This window comes from Enhydra lutris, unplaced genomic scaffold, assembly GCF_002288905.1.
Source record: "Enhydra lutris kenyoni isolate GAN:26980312 unplaced genomic scaffold, ASM228890v2 scaffoldscaffold69, whole genome shotgun sequence".
Lineage (NCBI taxonomy): Eukaryota > Metazoa > Chordata > Mammalia > Carnivora > Mustelidae > Enhydra > Enhydra lutris.
Window position 1 is genome coordinate 7,655,684 of NW_019154153.1, and position 22,911 is coordinate 7,678,594.

Sequence of the window (22,911 nt, forward strand, 5' to 3'; positions counted from 1 at the left end):
GTGGGCACTGTGACTAAAATCCAGGTTGGCAGGTCGGGCATGAACTATAGCCTGAGGTTTTCTAGGTAGTAGGGAACTTCGGAGCGGAGGCCCAGGGAAGTGGAGGACCTGCCCAAGACCACTCGGCTGGGTTGGCGGCACAGGTGAGGACCCAGCCTCTGGGCATCCTTTACAGGGCTCGCGCTCTTTCAATGGTGGGCCCCTCAGGAGACTGAGGAGACGCTCCCACTCCCAGAGGAAGTAAATCTGTCTATTCAGACAGAGCCCAGGGGACCCCCTCAGACTGAGGGCTGTGCTCACTGAGTCCCAACATCTGTAATTCAGCAACCCAGGTGGAGACGAATTCTCTCTACAGGCACCTCCCCTCCCCGACACACACACACTTTTCCAAAGTTCACACCACACCACTTCGCTTTTACAAAAGACCAGCATTAATACTAGTTTTGGCTAACACAAAGAAATATGGATTTTTGCTTTTATGAGACAAAGTGGAAACAGCTCTCAGCATTTCTTCTGCAGCAATTTAGGTCCCACCGAGCTCCTGTCCCCGGAGCTCTGCTCCGCTCCCTGCCTCTGGCCTAGCTTTGAACTGCCTGGGAGCTCTATTTTGTGCATCCCTTAGCGAGATGGTTTCAGCAAAATTCAAGAGGTTGTTATTTCGGGTCTGGGAATGCTCAAGAGCTTTTCCACGTCAGTTAGTGGTAATCTGTTCGCTTTGTGCCATTTCACCTTACGAAAGGTTTCACAGGAACGCTCTGCTTTTGGATAGTGGGGGGGCGGGGTACCTGTACCTGTTTGACTTCTGAGATTGCTGGGTTCTCTTAGCTGCAGGGTTGGTTCCCTTAACCCTGCTCACGCCTCTTCACCAGCCTCATTTAATGCGATTTTGGCACCTGCCCTGAGATACCAAGTCAGTGCCTGATTGTCACACTCAGCTTCATCCCTCTGCAGTCAGCAACCAGACAGGTCTCTGAAGTCTGTTTCTTCACAGAGGACATGGAAAGATCCTCCCTTCCTTGAGAAGAGCCAGAGTCTTGAGTTGTGTGTGAGTGTGTGTGTGTTTGTTTTCTATGTAAGCTCTTCGGCCAGCGTGGGCCCTGAACTCACGACCCCGAGATTGAGAGTTGCGTGCTCTACTGAGCCAGCCAGGCACCCCTGTTGTCCCATTTTTTTTCACTTTACCATAGACTGAAAAAAACTGAAGATTTTTATAAAGAAGAAACCATCATCAGCCCCTTACAAGCACTGACCATCCTTAAGTAAGTTCCCAAGAACAGAGTGACCCATTTGGCCATGCCAGGTCAAGCGAGAGCGAACATCTTGAGAAATTTGAGCACCTCATGCCCTTTCAGCACCGCTCAGGTTCCAGATTAGTTTTCTTCTCTGGTCTCCCTCCCTGGGCTCAAATTCTCAACAACTGAGAGTGGGAGAACATTGCTGACTCCTAGATGCCTCCCCACTAAAGGCCTGTGCCTTCCTGCTCCTTATGACAAGCGTTCCCACCCACAGCCCAGGGGCCAAACTCAGCCTGAGAGTCAAGAGGCAGCAAAACCCTCAGGCACCTAAGAGACTGGCCCTATGCTCCCCTGGACATGTGAAGAGACAGCAAATGCAAGGGAGACAGCCAGCAAGGCCACTGCTAGTGTCTTCACCCACCCGTCCTAGGCCAGCTGACTTCCATAGCTGGTTCCTATCTGCCAGGCTCTGCCAGGCCCACGGTCATTACCACTGAGGTACTGGGCTTGAACTCAAGAAGGCCACATGTGGAGACAGAGGGAAGGCAAGAAGGGAACTGGGAGACAGGAGGGTTGAAACTGAACCGGGACAAGATAAAAAGTAAAGCCAGAATTCTACTTGGTCTTTTTTTTTTTTTTTCCATTCTCCTTTATTCCATAAACACCTAGTTCCAAGTTGCACAAATCAAAAAATAAAGGTAGAGAAAGGTGTAGGGAAGATTTCTGTGATGTGCAGGGGGTGAGAAGGGAGGAAGGGTTGGGAGCCAGTCCTCTCCCTCCACACACAGCCCCGAATGCGGGTTGTGGCCCCTGCAGGGGGGATCTGAGGAGGAGGTGGCAAAAGACCCAGGGTAGCTGAGGGATGGAGGAAGCCCCTAAACCCAGAGCTCACCCAAAAGCCCCTTCAATGCATGACAAGGGTAGAATGGGGAAGGTGAGGAGGTTCAAAGATGGAGCAGCAAAATGAAAAATCAAGTTAGCAGATAGAGGAGAAGCGGAGTCATCATGGTAGGGGATTAAAGAAGGAAAAAGTAGGTAAAGGGGGCAGTAAAAGGTTCTCCCTGAGACCCCCAGGGAGAGGTGGGGGCCAGCTTGCCTGTTAATTTAATATTAAATTGGGAGTGGGAGTTGGAGAGGAAAATGTTATTCCAGGGGACGATTTCTCAGCCTCTCAGCCTGTACCTGGAAGGGGAAGAGAGAAGAGTACAGATCAAAAGAAAGACAAATATAAAAGTGGGGAGTTGCGTTTAATCCCCTCTTCCAGGGGCGCCTGGGTGGCTCAGTGGGTTAAGCCGCTGCCTTCGGCTCAGGTCATGATCTCAGGGTCCTGGGATCGAGTCCCGCATCGGGCTCTCTGCTCAGCAGGGAGCCTGCTTCTCTCTCTCTCTCTCTCTCTCTGCCTCTCTGCCTACTTGTGATCTCTGTCAAATAAATAAATAAAATATTAAAAAAAAAAAAAAAATCCCCTCTTCCAGGGACAGCATTCTTCTCTTTCCAAACCAAAGAAAACTTATACCACCAAAAGGCAGCATCTGCTGGGCACATGGACTGCTGCCTCCTCATGGCAGAGGCCTGGGCACAGGTCCACTCCTCAACCCCCCTCCGTGCTCCACACCTCACCTACTCCTCCCCCTCAGTACTTACAAGAGAGGCTGAGGGCCTAGGGCCCTCACCAGTCATAGCGGCGGGACTGTCGGGAGGGGGAGTCGTCAGGTCCCTGTATAGCCAGGCGGGGAGGCCCCTCAGCCCTTCGTCCCCCACCCCCTGAAGCCTCATGCCGCCGGAATTCCAGAGGGCGCTGCTGCCGGAACCGGGACGTCTCCCTCCGCCATTCATCATCAAACGCTGCGGCCTCACCTGAAGAGCACAGAGAACAGACGTGACCACTTAAGTATATAGGCTGGCTTCTGGAAGCAGATACAAGAGTGAGCCCCAGCCTTCTAAGATGAAGAAACAGGGCAAAGCCTGGAAAGTATTATGCGTGGGGATGTGTTGAGGAAGAGCAGCAATTTCTTTTCTTAGTATCTGGTTCCACTAGCTAACAATATGGTTCCACTAGCTAAGAGCCAACAGTGATTCCAATATGGAAGCCACCAGCAGCCCAGAGGTATGACTACTGAAGAAAGAAATTAGGAAAGGCACAGTTATTAAGCTAAGGAGCATCGTCCCAAGCACACAGTAAGTATTTAATAAATATCTGTTGACTTGAAAAAAAAAAGGGGGGGGACTGATCCTGACAGATGGCCCCTCCTCCTGAGGACAATGCCAGCACCTGACAACAAGGCTCAAGTGAGGTAAGACCAGGGGCCCACCACTAACTTTGCCAAGAAATATCTACAGAGGTAGAGAGAGAAAGTTTGTATCTTCTAGCTCCTAGGAACCAGACCAGGGGCTACTGGGCCAGGAATCAGAAGGGTGATGCAGCAGGGAGGAAGACTCACTCTCATCCAGGTTGATATAATCCTGCCGCTCCTCCTGGTCCCCTGTGCGGTGGTTTCGGGAGCGCTGGAGGATGTGAGCCCGGTCTCGGATGTGGTGCCCAATGGACATCTGCTCTAGCCCACTGTCTGAGTCCCGTACAGTCCTCCGAGTCTCCCGGATCTGGGATGAGGCAGAACATGGCACACTGAGCCACCCCTTCCAAAGCCCTGGCTACACCAAGCCAGGATAGAAAAACCACCCACAACGCAATCCTGAAAAAGGAAGCCAGGCTTTCTGTGTGTCATTCCGTTCTGCCCGCTCTGGGAAAGGAGAAGCCCTCCAACTCACCCCGCCTGGAGCCGAGCGCATCTCTGATGTCTCCTGGTAGACCTTCGGGGCCCCATCCCCCGTATTGGAGTAGGAGATGACAGTGGAGGATGAAAAGGTCTGGCAATTGCCTCCAGCTGTCATGTGTTCCTGAGGAGGAAAAGGTACTACAGGACTGAATGGTCCCTCTGAGGAAGGGATCCCACACTTCAGCTGCCTGTTCTTGTCCCCCACTTTCTCATGACACGTGGGAACTGAGAAAACCTCAGGGCTCATCAGCACCCCCCAGATTCTTCGGAGTCCAACAATAAACAAGAGGGACCTGAAGACACGGAGCCCTAATTGCACACTTAAAAGACTGCTGTTGCTGCTTCCTACTCAGGTGTGAGGGCACGTAAGGGAATCCAGTGGCCTCTGGGTTCAGTGACTTCAGCCAGCTTGAGCCTGTCACCATACTTTTCCCTGCCCCTGCCTCCGAGGACTCAAGGGTCATTACTGAGAACAAGACTGCAAAAACATATGGGGCCAGAGCCTCACCATGTTCCCAATCATGTCGTTCATCATCCCAAACATGTCCATGAAGCCACCCGACTGCAGCAAAGAGATGGAAAACAGAGTCAGGAAAGCATAACCAGTGCTCAGATGGTCTCCTTTAGGTACCCGCTAGACAGACACACAGCTACACTTTCCCTGTCTCTTCTTCCTCCACAAGGAGCAACTGCTCTGTCTCTTCATTAGCATGACCAGAATATAGAATGTTCTCTTTGTGTTTCCCTTCCTGTATTACGGCTGGCTTCCTCTTCAGTCTCTACGGCTGCTCTGATCCAATTTTCTTTCTCCCGACTGTCCTACTTCCTCCTATCTTTAGGAAGCACACCCAAGTAAATGGACTCCAACCTATAAAAGGATTGGCCATAAAACTAAAGACAACAACAACAAAAGCCATCTTTGTTGGCCCTTCACCTGCATCTCCATCCTCAGAAAGACAAACTTTGCAAGGCAATTACATTCTCCTAACAGGGATGGCTCCTAGAATGCAGGGATCAATAAGTTAGCATCTTTAACCCACAGGACTCCTAGCACACAACAGGCCCAGAGCTTTGCAAACACTCTAAAAAGATTCCAGGGAGCCACATTTGGAAATAACATCTAAGGGTATATAGCATGTCTGAGAATGGAAGGACACGAGGACATCAGGACTCACCATTCCCAGCATCCCAAAGGGGGAGACAGCCCCAGTCTACAGGAAAAGATAAAGAACAAATTAGAGACCACGTCCTCCTCTCTCCCTACAATCCCAAACGGAGCCCATGGCCTCAGTTTTTTTTCATCCTCCTCTCAAAATGGGTTCACGAAGCCCTTTTGCCAGACCCCCTCCCCCACTCCTAAAAAAGATCACTGCACTTGCTAAGTTGGCTGAAGTGCAAGAAAAATTCAGGACCTTATTAATTCAGGACCCCCAGCATTTCCTTGGATCTCAGGCATGTCACAGCACCATTACCTGCATCCTACGGCTGGCAGGTCTGGTCCCAGGCATGTTGCCATCTGTGATGCTGAGGAAGGGGCTATATCCAAAGCCACCTGACAACATTCGGTTCATATGCTGACGGTGAATAGCAAAGGGGTCCCTGTGGAGTGAGTATACCGTGCGGATGGCGGAGGGGCCAAACAGTCAACACCTTCCTCCCCCACAAAACAGAAAAGTTCTAGGGAAACAGTGGCACAGATGCCTGTTTCCTCTCTGAGTCTGTGCTGGAGTCGAGTATCCAGCTGGTTCCAGCCAATGCCAGCCATGGGAACCCAGATGTCTGTCTGAACTACTTAGAGCCCTGAAGTGGAGTAGGATGAGTGCTCTAGAACAGGAGGGGGAGGGAATACTCACATCAGGAACATGGGATCCTCGGGCTCCACGTCCCTCATGAAGCGGAACATCCTGACTTTAGCTCCAGGGGGCTCCACACTGTAAAGATGCAGAGGCTCAGCTACGCGGATGGAGCAGGGCTTTTGCACAGCCGGCTCCGTGTAGAGACTCTCAGAATACTGTCCCTTCCAAATGCTGTAAGCGAGCCGCGCAAACTCCAGTGAGACCCTCTCCAGGTGGTGTTCGACACCACCCTCAAGGGAGAGAAGAGCTCTTCAAACCTCTCAAGGAGGGCCGTGGAAAATTTTTCCAAGCCTCGCAGTTTTCTGCCTCCCCCCGCTCACAGCCATCCTCTCCCCAAAGCCCTGGCCAGAAGCATGCCCCCCCCCCCTCCCCCAACGCCACGGTTCCGGATGCGAATCCCGAGGGCTGGCCCTCGCTCCAGCAATGACCCCAGCCACCTCGCCTTCGCCCCCTTCTTCCCCGGCCGCCCGCCTGGCCTCCCCCGGGGCTGGCCTCACTATCCCCATCGCCCCAGTCCGCCGATCCCCCGGTCCCCGCCTCCCCGCCGGGCGAGCAGAAGCGGCGGGCCTGGCCTTCTCCCCTCCCCGCATCGCAGGTTCCCAGACCCCGCAGCCCCGCGGGCCCGCTCCCGCCCCGGCCCCGGCCGCCCGCTCTGCTCGAGCCTCACCGGTCCCCGATTCGGGCTCAGCGGCCCATCCGGCCCGTCTAGCCTCTCGGTGCGCTGCAAGATCGGGGGTTGCGGCCCGAGACGCGGGATTGGTCCGGGCTTGCTCTTCTCGGCCTCCCGCGCCGCCTCCTCCCACGGCTGCCACCTCCGTAGCCCCCCCCTCGGCCCACGGAGCCCGAACCGCGGCCAGGCCCGGACGGAAGTGACGTCACGATGGGACCGCCCGCCCCGGGGCAGGGCCCGCAGAGCTCCGCCCACTGGCGGACGAGGGGCGAGGGCTGGGGCCAGCTCCCGGGGCGGTGGAGTGTGGTTCTGCGGGGTTCTCCCGGGACTAGGGGAGGGGAGGCCTCATCACCAACTGGGATTTGGGCTCTGGACAGGAAGGGGCTCCCTGTGAGGGTGCGGGGAAAGAGCAGGGGCGCACCATCCTCGGCAGGGACGGGGTGAGGGAGGGCGGTGCGGCACATTCCATTAGGGGAAGGAAGAGGACGGGGGGCAGATTCCCATGAGGGGAGGGGCGGGCTCCCTGTGGGCGACGAGGTGGGGCGGATCCTGGGGGGAACATTAAGCAGATTTTCTACCCGAGCGGCTTGCAGCCCGAGAGGGAGGAAGGGCGGCCGTTCTGCGGGGGAGGTGCTAAGGGCCAGTCCCATCGGGAGGAGGCGCGTTCCAAGCAGGGGCGGGGTCCTCGGAATGACGTAGAGGGGGAGGTGACAGTTCTGTCCCTGTCTAGCTCTGCCTTCGAGAACTCCGGAGGGGCCAAAGAGAATCCAGGTTGGGAGGGCAGGCCGCCAGGTGGCGCTCTTCGGCCAGGCTGGAACTTCAGGTCTGCGGGACCGGCGTTCGCGAGGTTCCTGGACCCTTCACTTAGCCTGTGTGAAGGAAGGGTCGTCTGGGCAAAGGTTGTCGTTCTGAAATCGTTTAGTTTAGTGCCAGTCTCTCCCCTTTCTTTTCTCTAACTGCTGTGTCCTTAAGAGCTCCCAGTCCCGCACCGATCTTTCTTGCCTCTAGTCAGGTGGGTAGGTCAAGGGTCTAAAGTTTGGGAGAAGGGGGGAGAGGTCCATTAACCAGGATCACCCGGGGCGGAGCTAAAATCAGACCCAGAAGACCCGACTCCAAGGCCAAAGATTGAAACTTTGACATACTAAATGTCTTGCATAAAATCTGGCCCAACTGGAGAGAAGGGCCCTCCCCCAGGGTGTCAGGGGAATTTGGACTGTCTACGATGGACTTTAAACCAGACTCATCCAAACTCTAGCTCTCCCTGATTCTTTACTCTGGCTGCTAGCCATATTAGTGCTATGTGGAGCCTGACAATGCCAAAGACTTGTTCCCAATACTTCCCTAGGAGTGAAGAAGGAGGGGGTCCCTGGTGACTCAGGAAAAGATACTGGGAGCAGGGCTTCTCAGGTTTCTTTGGACTTGATCATTATTAAAGAGGGAAAAACAATAGTGGAGACAGAGGGGGAAAGATAATTTAGAAGCTGTCAGACTGGCAAAACCAAACAAAGATAAAGACAGAATAAAAGCAAATTTGCTTTTCATGATATTTCTGGGAAAGAGACTTAGTAAAATCTTTTCAATTTATTCTCCAGATCCTCTATCTCTGGACATCCCACCCTGCAACTGCCCCTTTTCCTCTTGCCTCAAAGGCAGTATGACACGTGACCAGGTATTCTCTCAGAGTTCTGTGGCCCAGACTTAACTAGTGTGGTCCCTCACCTTTCAGCTTTTCCCTTCTCATTCCATTATGTCCAGCCTTCACAGAATTGGATAGGAGATAGAACTTAACTTCCGGCCTCCTCCTTTTTTCTTTTTCCATTACCTGGTACTGTCTACCTACTGCCTTTAGATGCCTAGAAACCTTTCTCCTCTTCCTTATAAAACTTAATAATCAGGTATCGGTCATATTTACCTTTGCCTGAGTTTAAATCAGTGTATTACCTCTCCTAGGAGTATTTACAAATTATAATTTAGCTTCTAACTATGCAAGAAAGCTCCAAACCTGGACTTTGTCTGAGATTAAAAAGAAATTCTTGAATAGGTGGGGATGAAGAAGGACCTGGAAGAGCTCATTTCCAGAGTCCCCAGAGACATGCCACATAGGCAACTATCTACTCCAAAAATGGAAGGAATGTAATTTTATAAGTACCTTTTTTGTCCCCCACAACCAGAGTTTGTGTCTGTCTCCCTTCTCCCTTCCCTTCCCTGTCCCTCCCTTCCATTCCTTTCCTCCCTTTTCCCTCCTTCCTTCCTTCTTTCCTTCCCCCCCCTTCCACCCTTCCTTCCTCCCTTCCTCCCTTCTCTTCCCTTCCCTTCCCTTCCTTCCTTCTCTGTCCAGTGAACTCTGAAGAACAGAAATTTCTCTGTCACTGGAGTGTCCTTTATATGATAAGATGTAGGAGGGACAGTGGGCCCTGCCAGGAGTGAGGTTTAGCACAAGTAGGATAGCATTTGGGGAAGGAAGAGAAACAATGTGGTTCTTATACTTATACTTGCTGCTCTGTCTGATGGAGCCACAGTCAGAAAGTCCTTTGAGAGCAGAGCTGGGCCAGGAAAAGGACCCTCTTTAGATGAAGGTCATACATTTGGGGCAATCCCAGGACAGTAGGATATTGGAACAGAGTGGGGCTGGGACAATGATGTGTGAGTTAGGGAAGACTGGATTTCCTGCCTGAAGAGCCAAAGTGAATGGGTGTGACTGAGTGTGTGTGTGTGTGTGTGTGTGTGTGTGTGTGTATGTGTAGCATATAGCATTATGTCTTGGGGAAAAGAGAAAAAGCCTGAAAATTAGTGCTAAGTTGCCATAGATAGAGTTGTACTGTGGACATCAGGTCAGAGTAAGATTAAAAAGTGATTCGAGCATTTTTTTTTAAATAAACTTTTCAGTTTGTTTTCATCTCCATATCCATTCAACAAATATTGAATGCCATCGTGTGTCAGGTAAAATTCCTGGCTCTGGAAATACAGTAGTGACACAGACAAAAATAAAGCACGGGAGAAGGGGGACAGATGAATAAGCAAGTATTTGGGAAATGGTGGTTGCTTTTTAGGGTAACTAGGAAGTCCTAAATGATCAATTGACATTGAAGCAGGGACCTAACAAGCTCAGGAAAGCTGAGGTGAGAGCATTCTGGGCAGAGGAAACAGTAAGTGCAAAGGCCCTGAGGCAGAAGTATGCTTAGTATATTCAACACAGAAGCCAGTGTGCCTAGACTGATGTGAATGAAAGGAAGAGCAGTAGTAAGAGACAAGGTCACAGAGAAAGAAGAAGCTGTATCATGTGGGACTCTGTAAGACCTATAGAAGAATCCCTCTGGCTCTTGTATGGAGAACAGACTATTGGGGGGACAACAGCAGAAACAGAAAGACCATTAGCATGCTGTTGCCATAATCCAGGTGAGACCCTGTGATGTCTTAAGAGTAGATTCAAAACAGCGGAGGAAGAGGAGTGGTCAGATTCTAGATAGATTTTGAAGATGGGGCCAACAGAATTGGCTGATGGATGGATGTGGTATGATGGAGAAGAGTCAAGAATGACTCCCAGATTTTTTTGACCTGGGCACCTGAATGAGAAAGAAATGACCATCCTGCTTGCTGCACTGACTGAGAATAGACAATATTGGTTTAAGAATATACTGAAATTGTGTCTAGCTGTAAGATCCTGACCACGTGGATACACAGGGTAACTAACCCAGACGGTCTTACCTTCAGCAGCTGACTAGCCCAAGTAGGCTGAGATGTAGAAATAAGCGAATTCCATAGGCAGTTTGACCACAAGATATTAGTTGTTAGACCATCTTGAGTGGATATGCTAATGTGAACGGTCAGCTTAGAATTTGAAGGGTTTTGTTTTTTAAAATTATTTATTTATTTATTTGACAGGGAGAGAGACAGCAAGAGCAGGAACACAAGCAGAGGGCAGAGGGAGAGGAAGAAGCAGGCTTCCCACTGGGCAGGGAGCCCCATGTGGGGCTCGATACCAGGACCCTAGGACCATGCCCCGATCCAAAGGCAGACGCTTAACAACTGAGCTACCCAGAGGCCCCGAATTTGAAATTTTCAGTCTTAAGAACTTCCTATTGTCTGATCTTTTCAAGAAGATATCCAGAAGGAGGCAGAACACCTTGTGATTAACATGGACATTAAGGGCTGAAGTTTGAGCTACATGTATGACAGTTTTTATCAAGATCTACTGAGCTTTTACTCTGTGCCAGATGTGGTGCTAGGGGCTGGAGATAATAAGGCAAGGAAGATGTGGTCTCTGCCCTGGCAATTTCACAGCTTAGTGAGGGGGGCAACATGGAATTGATTATAATCCTGTGATGAAGGCTGCGGTAGAAAGATGTATATTAAGAGGGCAAAAGCCATTCAGAAGAGGGAGTGTGACCTGGGGACAGGGGTAAGGAAGCCAGGAGACCATTCCAAGCAGGAAATGTGATCAGTGCAAAGGCACAGAGGTATGCTCCATTCGGGAAGAATTGGAAGGAGTAGAAGAACTGATGAAGCAAAACTTTTGAGGGAACAGTGCTGAGAGAGAAGGGTACATAGGTTAGGTTTAAAGGGACCAGTCCTCAAAGGGCCCTATTTTCTTCTGGACTTCATCCTATAGGCCTAGGGAAGATATCAAAAGGTTTTATATAGGGAAATGGCAATAGTTGGTTTGTATTTTATTTTATTTATTCTTCAGTTGATTTGTATTTTAGGTAGAAAGTCAGTTTATGCATTTCAGGAAACATTTTTGAGCTTCTGCTGTATGCCAGGTAGGGAGGTGAGTGCTGAAGATACACAAATTCTTAAAGTATGGTCAAAAACCCTAATGGAGGAAGTCAGCACATGATCTTGACCCCTGGAGCAGAGACAGGACTGAGTTTGGACAGAAGGGGAGGCACTCCAGGAATCTTTAGAAAGTGGAGGAGCTGGGGAGGGAAAGAAAAGGTGGTCTTGGATGACCCCCTGGCAGGAATGAATGGGTGGAGGACAGTACCTTTAACTGAACTAGAAAGCAAGAGAATCTCAGTGGGATCATGCAGGGTTTGAGGAGCTCCAGAGGACTGAGGGATTGATGACCAGAAGGGAGACTGTGAAGAGTAAGAACAAGACCTCTGAGACCAGTCACCTGGGAGGGTTCAGGCACCGCTGTCATTGCCTCCTCCTGGTTCCTGGGTCCTCCCTCCCGTCTTATACCCTGTGGGCAAAAGGAGTCTCTAGCTGTCACTTCCATAACATTTCCCGTAGACTTTTCTAGACTTGTCATTTCTACTCTCTGTCCTCTACCTCAGGCACATCGTCTGTTTAACCTGTAAAAGTGTGGGAACCCTGAATAGACTTGCACCGACGGTAAAGTGTATGACAACAGCCCAGATGACCTTCAGCATGGCAGCCAGAGTTGCTCTCGCCATTCTACCTATGGAACACTGGGGATGGAGAAGGGCATGAAGGTGGATAAACAAGAGACAGTTTACCGCTGAGGTATAAAGTAGTGCTGTCCAATATGGCGGCCACTAGCCATAGGTGGCTATTTAAATGTAATTAAAATTAAATAACCTTAAGAAATGCAGTTCCTTATCTGCAGGAGCCACATTTCAAGGGTTCATAACCACATGTGGCTAGTGACCACTGTATTGGAAAGTGCAGATATAGAACACTTCCATGATCACAGTAAATTTTATTCGGCAGGGGCACCTGGGTGGCTCAGTGGGTTAAGCCTCTGCCTTCCACTCAGGTCATGATCTCAGGGTCCTGGGATCAAGCCCCACATCAGGCTCTCTGGTCAGCGGGGAGCCTGCTTCCCCTTCTCTCTCTGCCTACTTGCGATCTCTCTGTCAAATAAATAAAAAAATCTTAAAAAAAAAAAAAGTAAATGTATTTCTTAAAAAAAAAAAAATTATTGGGCAGACCCAGAAACTATCTATAAATGTATCTTCCTTCCGGACTTTTCTGAAGGCCTGTGAAGGCTTTCTGAAAAGCGTAGGCAAGGAGGAGAAACAGAAAGGAGGGCAGTAGAGGGTTGGGCAGTGGCAACTATGCTTGGTCTAAAAGTGAAGGAGGTCAGCAAGAGGGCAGGGAGAATTACAAAGCCGATCAGAATATCTGGAGGAGACGTAGGATGGTAAAACCAATTCTTCTAGCTGGAGAGAACATTCATGGGGAAGTAGGAAAGCCACACAACTTTTGGTTGTGAGGATGATGGCATAAAAGACAGCGGCCGCCAGGACATCAGTAGTTAGAAGATTCCAAGTCAGAGAGAAGCCTACTCAAAGAAAGAAGGTTGAGAGGGCTCTGAGAATGAGGACAAAATGGTGTGTCAGGGCTAGGAAGTCAATGATTTATTGAGCTCTTCCTCTTTGGTACCTAGCATCACGCTAGGTATTTTGCACAGGAGGAGACAATCGGTAGGAGGAACAGGGTGGAGGAACGAAGGGAGCCTATTCTGAGTTGGGAACAATGGGTAAGGATTTGTAAAATCAGGAGAGATCCAGGAGACATTCTAGAAAAGCGTACCCATGGAGACAGTGTTCTATCTGCTTAGTGGAAAGAATGCTGGATGTGTGTCCCTTTCCAAAGGACTTTTTTTTAATTTTTAAAAAAGATTTTATTTATTTGAGAGAGAGAGAGCGAGAGAGCTCACAAGCAGGGGGAGTGGCAGAGGGAGAGGGAGAAGCAGATTCCCTGCTGAGCAGGGAGCCCAATGTGGTCCCCATCCCCTGACCCAGATATCATGACCAGAGCTGAAGTCAGAGGCTTAACCAACTGAGCCACCCAGGAGCCCCTGCATGTCCCTATTCTGGCTGTACTTTGAGCTCTCCATATCTATTCCTTGAGGGGAGGGACCATCTCTTTTCCAGCTTTGTGTCTCCATCACAGAGCACAGTGTCTGACACCAAGGAGGAACCCCCAAGTTTGGTTTGATTTGTTTGTTTTTAAGATTTTATTTATTTATTTGACAGAGAGAGAGATCACAAGTAGGCAGAGAGGCAGGCAGAGAGAGAGAGAAGGAAGCAGGCTCCCTGCCGAGCAGAGAGCCCGATGTGGGGGTCTATGTGGGGCTTGATCCCAGGGCTCTGAGATCATGACCCGAGCCGAAGGCAGAGGCTTAAACCCACTGAGCCACCCAGGTGCCCCGTGAAGAGGCTTTCTTAAGGAGCATTCCTGCAGGCAACAAACATGATCAAACCTAGGCTGGTTTAGGTCTCTCTCTAGGAGTCCCTCTCAACTCTCCACTGACTTGAGTTTTGAAACCATTAAAAAAAGAAAAGAAAAGAAAAAAAAAAAAAAAAGGAAAAGTAAGGAAAAGAAAATGAGTTATACTGCAACTGGAATGGGGATAAAAAAGTACAGTGAGGAGTGGGGAGGTTCAACTTTCAGGTTTCTGTTGTCTAATGACCCCAAGGATCACCAGGCCTTCCTTAGCACTTAACTTATTAGAGAAACAGGCAAGCTGAAAAAAGTCAGGAAGCTGGAGACAAGCAAGAATTAAGAATCAGATGGCAAGAGTTTGAACTGAACACCTTTCACACAGTAACGACGTAAATCTCTAGGATGTCAGGCCAGCAGCCATGGTTTCCAGAGGGCTCATGCCTCCCTTGTTCTCACCTGGCTTCCTTTTTCCCACCTCCAGAAAATGTGTAAGAAGCGGGTTTCCCCATTCAGCTAGTGGGAGAAATTCTCAGTTGGACTGAGGAGTAGTGGAACTCTAGGAATAGGCAAGCCTCTACAAGGCCTCAGACGTAGTTCTCTGGAAGGAGCAAACACTAGCTGGCACCATTTAACACCACGGGCCCCAGAGGCTCAGAAACTACCCCTAAGAACTATGGGGTTAGGCTTTCAGCATCCCACTTGCTCCAGATTCATCCCAAGTTCCACTTCTAGCTTCTTTCTCATGAAGCCAAGACGTCAGGAGGCCGGGTCTGCTGTCCAACCAGACAGGAAAGGATAAGAGATGCTTCTCCCCTGCAGGAAGGGAATTAGATCTAGGCTTTCTGCTTCCTGGATCTTTTTCCTGTGGTCCCTGGGGACCCTAGTGTCCAAACTCTTAGATTCTCAAGGCACTCCCTTGGGCCTTGGGGCAGGATTCCCATTCTCTGCCTCTCCATCTCCCTGGAATTTTCCACTGCAGCTGCCTCCACTCCCAGACACCCCTCCCTGGGCAAAATTCCCGGCTCCCTCCGCCTCCCTTTCCTAATCACACCTCATTCCCACCCCCAGCCCAGAGGCCCAGCCCACAGTCCGGCCCACTCCCCACACTAACCCCGGTGGTTCCAGTTAGAGAAATGGGAGGCCAGGCCCCTATTCGAGGGTGACAGGGAGGGTCCCAGGCTCTCTCCAGGGCGGGGAGAAAGGACAGTGGAGGGGCTGGTCCCCTGTGGGGCTGGAGTGGGGGGGGAGTGGCCCTCCTCAAATCCCCATATAAGGCAGGGCGAGCAGTTAGACTCCTGGATTGGCTGATTCAAATGAGCATTCCACCTGGCAACAGGGTTTCTATTGGTTCTCAGGGAAAATAGGAGGAAGGTGGATGGAGGTTGTTGGTGGCGGTGATTGGAGGGGGGGAGGGGATTGGAGGTGACCGGAGTGGGGGGCGGTTACCAGGGCAACAGGGTAAGAGCCCAGCAGGGTGTCCGAGACGGCAGGCGGGGCTCGGAGGTGGAGAAGGGGAAGAGGAAAGGAGGGTGGGAGGGAGAGGAAAGAGAGTGCCCGGAGGGAGCGAGACAGGGAGACTGGGTGGGGGGTAAAGGAGAGGGGAGAGGGAGAGAAATGAAGCAGGAGAGTACAGAGATGGAGAGGGTCAGAGATCGCCAAAGACATCAGTGAGTGAGTCAGAGAAACAGACTGAGATAGAGATGGGACGGTCTCACAGAAAGATGATCCGAGTCCTGCAAGGAAAAACCTGGGTGGGGCTCCAAGATTTTTGAGGAGATGGAGACTGAGAAACTGATGGGAAGAGTGAGAAAGAGAAATTGGGAGGTGTGTACACTGTAGGACCAAAAGATGGTATATTTAAGCACTCAGATACCAAATGATGATGATTGATCAGTGTCTTTCTTATTAAGAAAATGAAAAGACAATGATAATGATAGACAAATACAGAAGTGTGCACACACCAAGGATATCTTTTTCCAAACCCTAGCCTTCCACTCCATCCACCTTCCTGACCGTTAATACATCCAGCTCCTGAAACCCCCCAAGCTTCTCAAAATGATCCAAAGATACCAAGACTGCGGGCCAGGAACTGAGGATGAGTGGAACGGGGTGGGGCTGGAACTCCAGGCCAGAACGCCTTGCAAAGGAGGCAAATACAATCCAGAAAGGCTGGGGAAGATGGCAGCAGAGGAAAAAGAAAAGCAAATTGAAAATGTAAACCAATCAGGACCTGAAGAGAGAAGTTGGGGGAATCACCAAGGGTACAGGGCCAGGTGATAGACTCAGATGAGACAGGAACAGTGTGGTCCCGGACAGGGGGAAAGGGAGATCAGAGATGGAAGGGAGGAAGAGGGGAATGAGAAGCAGGGAAAAGGCTACACAAGTATGAGAGATGTGAGGGATAAATGGTTGTGAGGGAGGGGTCTGGGTCAAGGTGAATGAGCTGGGATGAAGAGAAAAAGACCAGGCAAAGACAAGTGAGATGAGATGGGTTGAATCGGAGAGGTCCAACATGGAAGAGAAGGAAGGAGCCTGGAGGGCCACTGACTCCTCTAGATCTCCAGAAAGATCCAGGAAGGGCGGAACCCAGTAGGGTTCACAAAAGTCAGCCTCCAGCCGGGACAGACCGTGGACTGCCCTTTTGGCCCTCCCATCCCCTCTTAAGGCCACCCAGAGAAAGGAGATGCAAGACGAGAGGGGAAAGCCAGCGTGATGTGGAAGTAGCTCCGCCACCCTCTTCCTCTTCTTTAAGCTTTTGGTTTCTCAAATACCTGCCCGGCCTTTCCATCTGCTTCTCCCACCCCAACCCTTGGCAAAATCTCAGGGTTTCTTGGGAGGTGAGGGGGAGGGTCAGAAGGATTCTGGCCATCCCTCCAGTCCGCCCCCAAAAGACAGACTCCACATTCGCAGGCAGTAGGTAGGGATTCGGAGAGGTCCCTCCCCGCAGGAACCCCACCCCTTCCCACCTCCTCGCCCCACTCCTTTCTCCGAGACCGTCAGTCTCTCCATTTCCCCCTTCTGGTCCTGTCCTCCCTCCCGCCTCTCGCGCGCTCCCTCCCCTCGCTTTCATCCTCCTATCCCCACCTCGCCAACCTCGGCTTTCATCCCCCTCCCCTCTCTTCTCCTCCCCGCTCCCGCCAGCCCCACCCCTGGGAAGCCCCTCCCGTCGGGCAGCGCCGCCTTTATAAGCGGGTTCCCTGGCCGGGGGCGGCAGCGGCTGGTCGGCGGCAGCTCTGCTGGTGCGGGGGCGGCGAGCCGAGGACCTAGCGACCGCGGCCGGAGCGCGCCGGCCACCGCCCGCACCGCCCTTCCGCCCGCCCTCCGGACGGCCGCAGCCCTGCGGGTCTCCGTTCCAGACCCACCCCCGCCCCACCCCGCGCGCCTCTGCCGCCTCTTCCAGAGACCCAGCTTGCTGAGCGGCCGCCGCTGCCGCTGTCGCCGCCGCCGCCGTCACCGCGCCAGGTTCCGGCCGCGGCCACCCTCCGCCGTCCAGGGCCCCTCCGTCCCGGCCCCGGGACCCCGGCTCCCCGCCAGCCCCGGCCCCGGCACCATGTCGGAGAAGAGCGTGGAGGCAGCGGCCGAGTTGAGCGCCAAGGTACGGGCGGGGACGGCGGCGGCCCGGACCCCGCGCGACCCCCGGGCTCCGCGCGGTCTTGCGCCCCACGCCGCCCCCGACGGCCCCAAGCTGCCCCGGCGCCGGGTCCCAGTGGACCCCTCTCCGCCCTCCCCCCGCTCCCCTGCCCGGCGCTGCCTACCCGGCTTCGCGCGGCTCCCGCCAGCGCCCTCTAGCTTCCTGAGCGCTGCACGCCGCCGCTCCGGCCTCGCCGCTCGGCGGTCGCCCGGCCCCAGCCGCCGTCCCCACCCCTCTCCGGCTCCGGCTCGCGCGCCTCTACCCCGTCCGCTTCCCGTCGGAGCGCGCCGCGGCTCACTTTACCGTGCCCCTCCCCCGCTGCCTATCTTCGCGCCCCCTTTCCCCGTCTCTCCTTCCAGTCTGACCTCACCTTTCCTCCGCTAAGCGGTTTGAGATCCTTCAGAGTAAACAGGACTCTCCCGGGAGGCTGCTGCTTTCGGGCCCCTCCCCTCGAGGCCCGACTGCCTCTTGCTTCTCTCCTCGGACGGCTAGTGTCTCTGTCTGTCTTCTCCTCTCCTTTTCTTCCGTCTGTATCCATTTCTTCCCCCTACTGGCCTTCAGCTCTCTTTTCTCTCCATAGCCCCCTCCAGCCTCTCCCCCCTCCCCAACACAGACAGACTTAGAGTCTTGGATTCCTAAAAATCATGAAGGGAGGCGGGAATAGCCTTCGAGAAAGCTGAAGCTCAGCGTTGCAAGACAGTGCTTCGAGCCGTCCTTGTTCACATCGGCTCCCTTTCCTGGCCCCATCCCTTTGCCCTTGCCTCGCTTCCAGCGTTCCTCTAATTTCCCTAGGGAACCTGCTGAGTGTCGCTTTGGGAAATTAATTCGGCCAGCGTTTGGGGGCTGGGAGCCCGACTTGTATGGGGTGTGGGGGGGTTGGTTGTTGAGGAGGTCACAGAGGGCTCCTAGAGGCCCCCGAAGTGAAAGGGGGCCACCAGTGGGTTTAAAGGCAGTGGCAGCGAGGGGCTACGTGTGAAAGCTGATAAGGTGTGCCGTGGGGCCCTCCGGTGGGCTGTGCGGTGGCATGTGACTCCGCTGAGTAGGTGTCTTTGTATGTCTGAAATCCAGCGAGTGTGTGGGACTGCCCGTGTCAGTTACATGTGTGCATGTGGAGACGCGGATGTGCTGGAGCCATGTTGCTGCTTTGTGAGTGCCGAGTGGCTCCCCTGCGCTCTGGTGTGTCTCAGGAGTGTGTGCCAGAATGCCCAGACCCAGGCCATGTGTCTCCGGATCTCATGGGCCCTCCTCTGTAGCTGCGTGTGTGAATTGGTGCCGGCCTGTGTCAGTGTGAGTGCTTGTGTTGAGTAAATGAGGCCAGAGAGCTGCTTAGCACAAGACCTAGGTCACATACTCTCCTGGAAAAGGGATCATGGAAGGACAGTGACCAGAAGGACAGGACAGGGGAGGAGAGGGCCCGGCCCCTTGGACTTTGGTCTCCAGTAGTCTCCCTCCCTCCCTTCCTAGAATTCTCCCTCCCTCCCTCTGTCTGGGCAGCCCAGATGGGAAACTCAGGCCAGGGGAGCATAGACCGACCTGGTGCTGGGGCCCCTGGAGAGAAGCCGACCAGCCAGCCCCCGGCTCTCCAGGCCCAGGAAAGGCCCAGGATGCTGGGGAAAGCCCACCAGGTGGTAGAGATGCCCTGTCAACCATGGGGCAAAGAAATGAGGACGGGGAAGTGGCAGGAAGAAACCGAGCTGGAGTGAGAGGGTCTGGTGTCCTGTTTTCCTCTTAGAGGGAGAAGGGAATTGAGTGTCCCTCCAGGTCAGCCGTTCTGCACCAACCCCTACTGCTGTCCCTGATCCTGGTCCAGAAAGGACACACCCTCCAGGGTGATCTACTCACACAGAAAACTTCCATCCACATGGAATCAGATACACAGAGTTGTACGCCAACACCAGATCAGATCACACAGGGACACCCACAGCTGATCAGTGCCTGCCATGGGCAGTTGGGGAGGGTTGGGGGGGAAAGAGGACTGGAATCTAAACTGGAAGACACTGGGTGGTATCCAGAGAGAAGGGACTCAGGAGCATCTCCATCTGTCACAGCAGAATGGGATGTTAAATGTGCGCCTGCTGGGCTCCTGGGGGGATGAAGGAGGGAGGGTATCCCAGACAGGTATCTTCAGTCTCATCTCAGCCCAGCCCAGACACAGACCTTGTCTCTCTTCATCTACCATGTCCAGTACCCTCTCCCTTCCACGTTTCCTTTATCTTCCTTTACCGACATTGCCCCTGGAAATGGTCACTTCTACCCCTTCACCACACCAGTGCCGGCGCCAGGGGCACAGCACACGACACCACCTGCCAGGTGTAGGGAGGAAGAAACTACTCGAACTGGTTTGAAGTAGGTGTGCGTCTTGCTGGGGGTGCTCTCCCTGTTCCCGTGGTGTTTGGCCACGGAGGAGCCTGAGGAGTAGGGGGACACATGGACAGAGAAACAAAGGCATTCAAGGAGCCTGAGGGGGAAGCTGGGAGGGATGCCCAGGAGAGAGTACTCAGGAAAAGGCCCCAGAGGTAGACAAAAGGCAGAGCAGGGCAGGCAGCGGGAGGGGGCAGGCCAGGAAGGCGGAGGGCCCTCAAGAGGGGGTGGGGCATCAGGGCTGCAGCAGATGGAGGGGATTTGCTTTGCTGAGCTGAACTCTTCAGCCTGTGAGATTTTGGAGAACTTGATGGGAGTGAAGAGCAGTTACCTCGGCCATCCATTCCTCTGTTTTCATCACTCTCCCTCCTCCCTTGAGTCTTTGGGCAGGTGTCCGGTCCCAGCCCCCTCGTGGCCTTGAGGACCCTGGGACCTCTGTTTTGCCTGTAAGCTACTGTAGCCAACTCCTTCATTCTCCCAGTCCTCTAAGCTCACTGCAGCAGGAGAACGGGGCGAGAGGGACCGGCTGCAGCTCATTTGTGGTGAGAGGAAGGTGACCTCTTTCTCTCTTGCAGGACCTGAAGGAGAAGAAAGAGAAGGTGGAGGAGAAAGCCAGCCGAAAAGAGCGAAAGAAAGAAGTGGTGGAGGTGCTGAGGGGTCGGAGGGGTCGGAGAGGTTGGGGGAAGAGACTCGGGGCTCCCCTCCACTTCCCTGGGGTTGGGGGCGGCTGGGTCCTGCCTTGGCTCTGGCCCCTCCCAACCCTTCCTGCCCCACCCTTGGCCCCTCCAGACGCCCCTGCCCTTGGTGGTGGTGGAGGCACCCAGCAGCCTGACGCTGCTCCCTCTCCCCTCTCTCTGTCCTCACAGGAGGAGGAGAACGGAGCCGAGGAGGAAGAAGAAGAAACTGCTGAGGACGGAGAGGAGGAGGATGAAGGGGAAGAAGAAGGTGGGGAGGGGCAGGGGAGGCTGGGCTCAAAGGAACTGAGTCAGGGTGGGTTTGAAGACCTGAAGCAGGGCTGAGGGCAACCACAGGGGGTCTGTGCCAGAGCTTCCTGCCCTTCCCCAATGACCCATTTCTGGCTCCTCAGATGAGGAAGAAGAAGAAGATGACGACGAAGGGCCCGCGCTGAAGAGAGCTGCTGAAGAGGAGGTTTGGGCTGGGTTGTGGGGCCTGAGGGGCTGTCAGGGATGCAGCAGGGGCTGGGAGCCCTTTGGACTTGGACCTGGATCCCTGTGGTGCGTGGGGTGGGGCTGGAGCAGGGCAGGGACAGGGGGAGGTCTCGCTCCCGTTTTGCAGCTACCCCAACTCTCCTTCCACAGGATGAAGCGGATCCCAAGCGGCAGAAGACAGAAAATGGGGCGTCGGCATGAGCCCCCTGCCAATGGGCTGGGGGTGGGAGGCCCCTCAGGGCCTGGAGGTGGGGGTGGGAACAGACGAGTGCAGCCACTGTCCACCTGGCTCCTGGCTCTGGACCCTGCACCAGAGCTGCCACCCTCTTTGTCCCCAGCCTTTCTCATGTCCGCCTCTCCAGACACTGCCCCTTCTATCCTCACTCTGCCATTGTTCCACCTCTTGACCTGCTCCATCTGAGCTCCCCAGCTGGTCCCAATTGCTCTTCTTCCTGTCCTTGCTCTCTTCCTCCCTTCCCCCACTCCTCCTCCGGTAGCCTCTCCTTCCTCACCTCTGCATCCCAGCCTCATGTCCTGTCCATCCCTACCCTGCCTGATCCCTGGGTCTCCCTCAGATCCCTTTCTCTCAGACAGCGCCAGGCCGGGGTGGGGCCAGGGTTGGGGCCGAGCCCCACAGCTGCCCCCCTCCTCTCCCCTCCCCTTTTTGTATAATTTAATAAAGAAACGGTCGCGCTTCTGTTTTTAACCTGTCTCCTGCTTTCCGGGGACAGAGGGAGGGGGGTGGCAGACGGCACATTCCATCAGGACCCTTGTCTTCTATAAAAAAGCAGCCAAGCCCTGCTACCAGCCACCACTCAAGAAGACAAAATCAGTGTTCCAGGGGTGGACCCGGAGCCTGCAGCTTCTTTGAGAACTAACTTCTTTCCTGGTTTTGGATTCTTGGGGATGCTCCTCCCCAGCAGAACATACACACTTCCTTGCTAGCCCACACCAGGTCTAGACACTGCTGAGCCCAGTGGAAAGCTACCAGCTCTGTTGTGCTGAACCAGGCAAAGAAGCAGCGTCAGAAACAGGAAGTCCCGCCCCTGAAGTGGGAGAGGGATGAGAGGCCTGGGTCTCAGCCTCCTGGGACCTGGAGAGACAGTTGTCTGGCATCAAACCTGTCCTCCACCAGGCAGGGAGGAAGTGAGCACTCCGTTGGGCAGGGGAGAAGTCCAGGGCCTCTCGTGGTTCCCAGGTGTGGTACAAGGTCTTCGCACTCAGGCTCCAGCTCTCTGGGCCAGGCTCCTCCGGCTGGGTGGGGTGGGGAGCAAGAATTCCCCTGTCAGTCAGACTTCCTTCTCTAGTTCTCCGTTTTTCTTGAGTTTGGTCTCTGTTTGAGAATTTCTCCCTATCTCCCTTGGCTTGTTAGTTAAAACCTATGGATCGGGAAAAGCTGCTGAGCACACAGGGGTCTTGAACTGGAGGAGTGTGTGTGGGTGTGACACACATTGACCCCACCATTCTTCAAGAGGACACGCATAACTCACCCAGAGTCTGGACTACAGACCCCTTTTGGCTTCATACTCTCTAACTGACCTTGGTCAATTAATCTTTGAGCCTGCCTCAGTTTCTTCATCTGTACAATGGGGGATACATTTCATGAGTTACTGTCTGTAAAGTATCCAATACAGTCTCTCCACCCCATATCTTCACTAGTATATAGTGAAGGCTCATTATAATGTAGCTTTTCTTTTCCAGGGAATTGGGGTGCCCCTCCCCACACCTGCCATCTTTTAGGTCTGCTTTATTCCCAAAGAGCCATGGGATGGGTGGGGAGGCTGAGTGAAAGTCCTGGAAGGTTAAGGGAATGAGGGAGAAGAGGAGTACCAAGAAAAGGGCTTGCCAAGAAGAAAGTGTTAATGTTGGGACTGGAGTAGCAGCTTAGAGTTGGGCAAGCAGGTAGTCCAGGAAGAAATGGCTTGGAGAGAACACAGAAGGCCCAGGGTAGGAGGAATAGTCAGATGGGTGGGGGAGGGGAGGGTTCGGTGGGGACACCCAGGACTGAGGAAATAAACAAGGGGAGCGCCACCACAGAAGTGGAGGGTAATGCTGCTGGGAATCAACCCCCTCAG

At 53.4% G+C, this 22,911-nt stretch overlaps 2 protein-coding genes across 2 annotated transcripts; one reads left to right on the forward strand and one right to left on the reverse strand.

The window, feature by feature from the left end:
• Nucleotides 1-1,869: 1,869 nt before the first annotated feature.
• Nucleotides 1,870-6,756, reverse strand: LOC111159789 (myeloid leukemia factor 2). Its single transcript, XM_022522393.1, has 9 exons — nt 6,536-6,756; nt 5,866-5,943; nt 5,485-5,611; nt 5,188-5,223; nt 4,521-4,574; nt 4,005-4,133; nt 3,677-3,836; nt 2,880-3,092; nt 1,870-2,417 (listed from the first exon to the last, which is right to left on the reverse strand). Exons 2-8 carry the CDS (start codon nt 5,913-5,915, stop codon nt 2,905-2,907), a joined length of 744 nt encoding a protein of 247 aa, XP_022378101.1. The 5' UTR covers nt 5,916-5,943; nt 6,536-6,756; the 3' UTR covers nt 1,870-2,417; nt 2,880-2,904.
• LOC111159701 (parathymosin) lies at nt 6,258-21,537 on the forward strand. The gene is made up of 6 exons (XM_022522262.1): nt 6,258-6,737; nt 16,668-17,270; nt 20,243-20,314; nt 20,534-20,612; nt 20,755-20,816; nt 20,987-21,537. The coding sequence occupies exons 1-6, from the start codon at nt 6,258-6,260 to the stop codon at nt 21,035-21,037; spliced, it is 1,347 nt and encodes a 448-aa protein (XP_022377970.1). The 3' UTR covers nt 21,038-21,537.
• The last annotated feature ends 1,374 nt before the right edge of the window (nt 21,538-22,911 follow it).

Bases quoted from the DNA above. Each gene is read 5' to 3' on its own strand.
- LOC111159789 (XM_022522393.1), bottom strand. From the start codon at position 5,915: ATGTTCCGCTTCATGAGGGACGTGGAGCCCGAGGATCCCATGTTCCTG. The intron at 4,134-4,520 runs GTGAGGCTCTGG...TTTCCTCCTCAG, and splicing joins ACGACATGATTGGGAACATG to GAACACATGACAGCTGGAGG. The intron at 3,093-3,676 runs GTGAGTCTTCCT...TGTGCTCTTCAG, and splicing joins TTATATCAACCTGGATGAGA to GTGAGGCCGCAGCGTTTGAT.
- LOC111159701 (XM_022522262.1), top strand. From the start codon at position 6,258: ATGCGAATCCCGAGGGCTGGCCCTCGCTCCAGCAATGACCCCAGCCAC. The intron at 20,613-20,754 runs GTGGGGAGGGGC...CTGGCTCCTCAG, and splicing joins GGATGAAGGGGAAGAAGAAG to ATGAGGAAGAAGAAGAAGAT. The intron at 20,817-20,986 runs GTTTGGGCTGGG...CTCCTTCCACAG, and splicing joins AGAGAGCTGCTGAAGAGGAG to GATGAAGCGGATCCCAAGCG.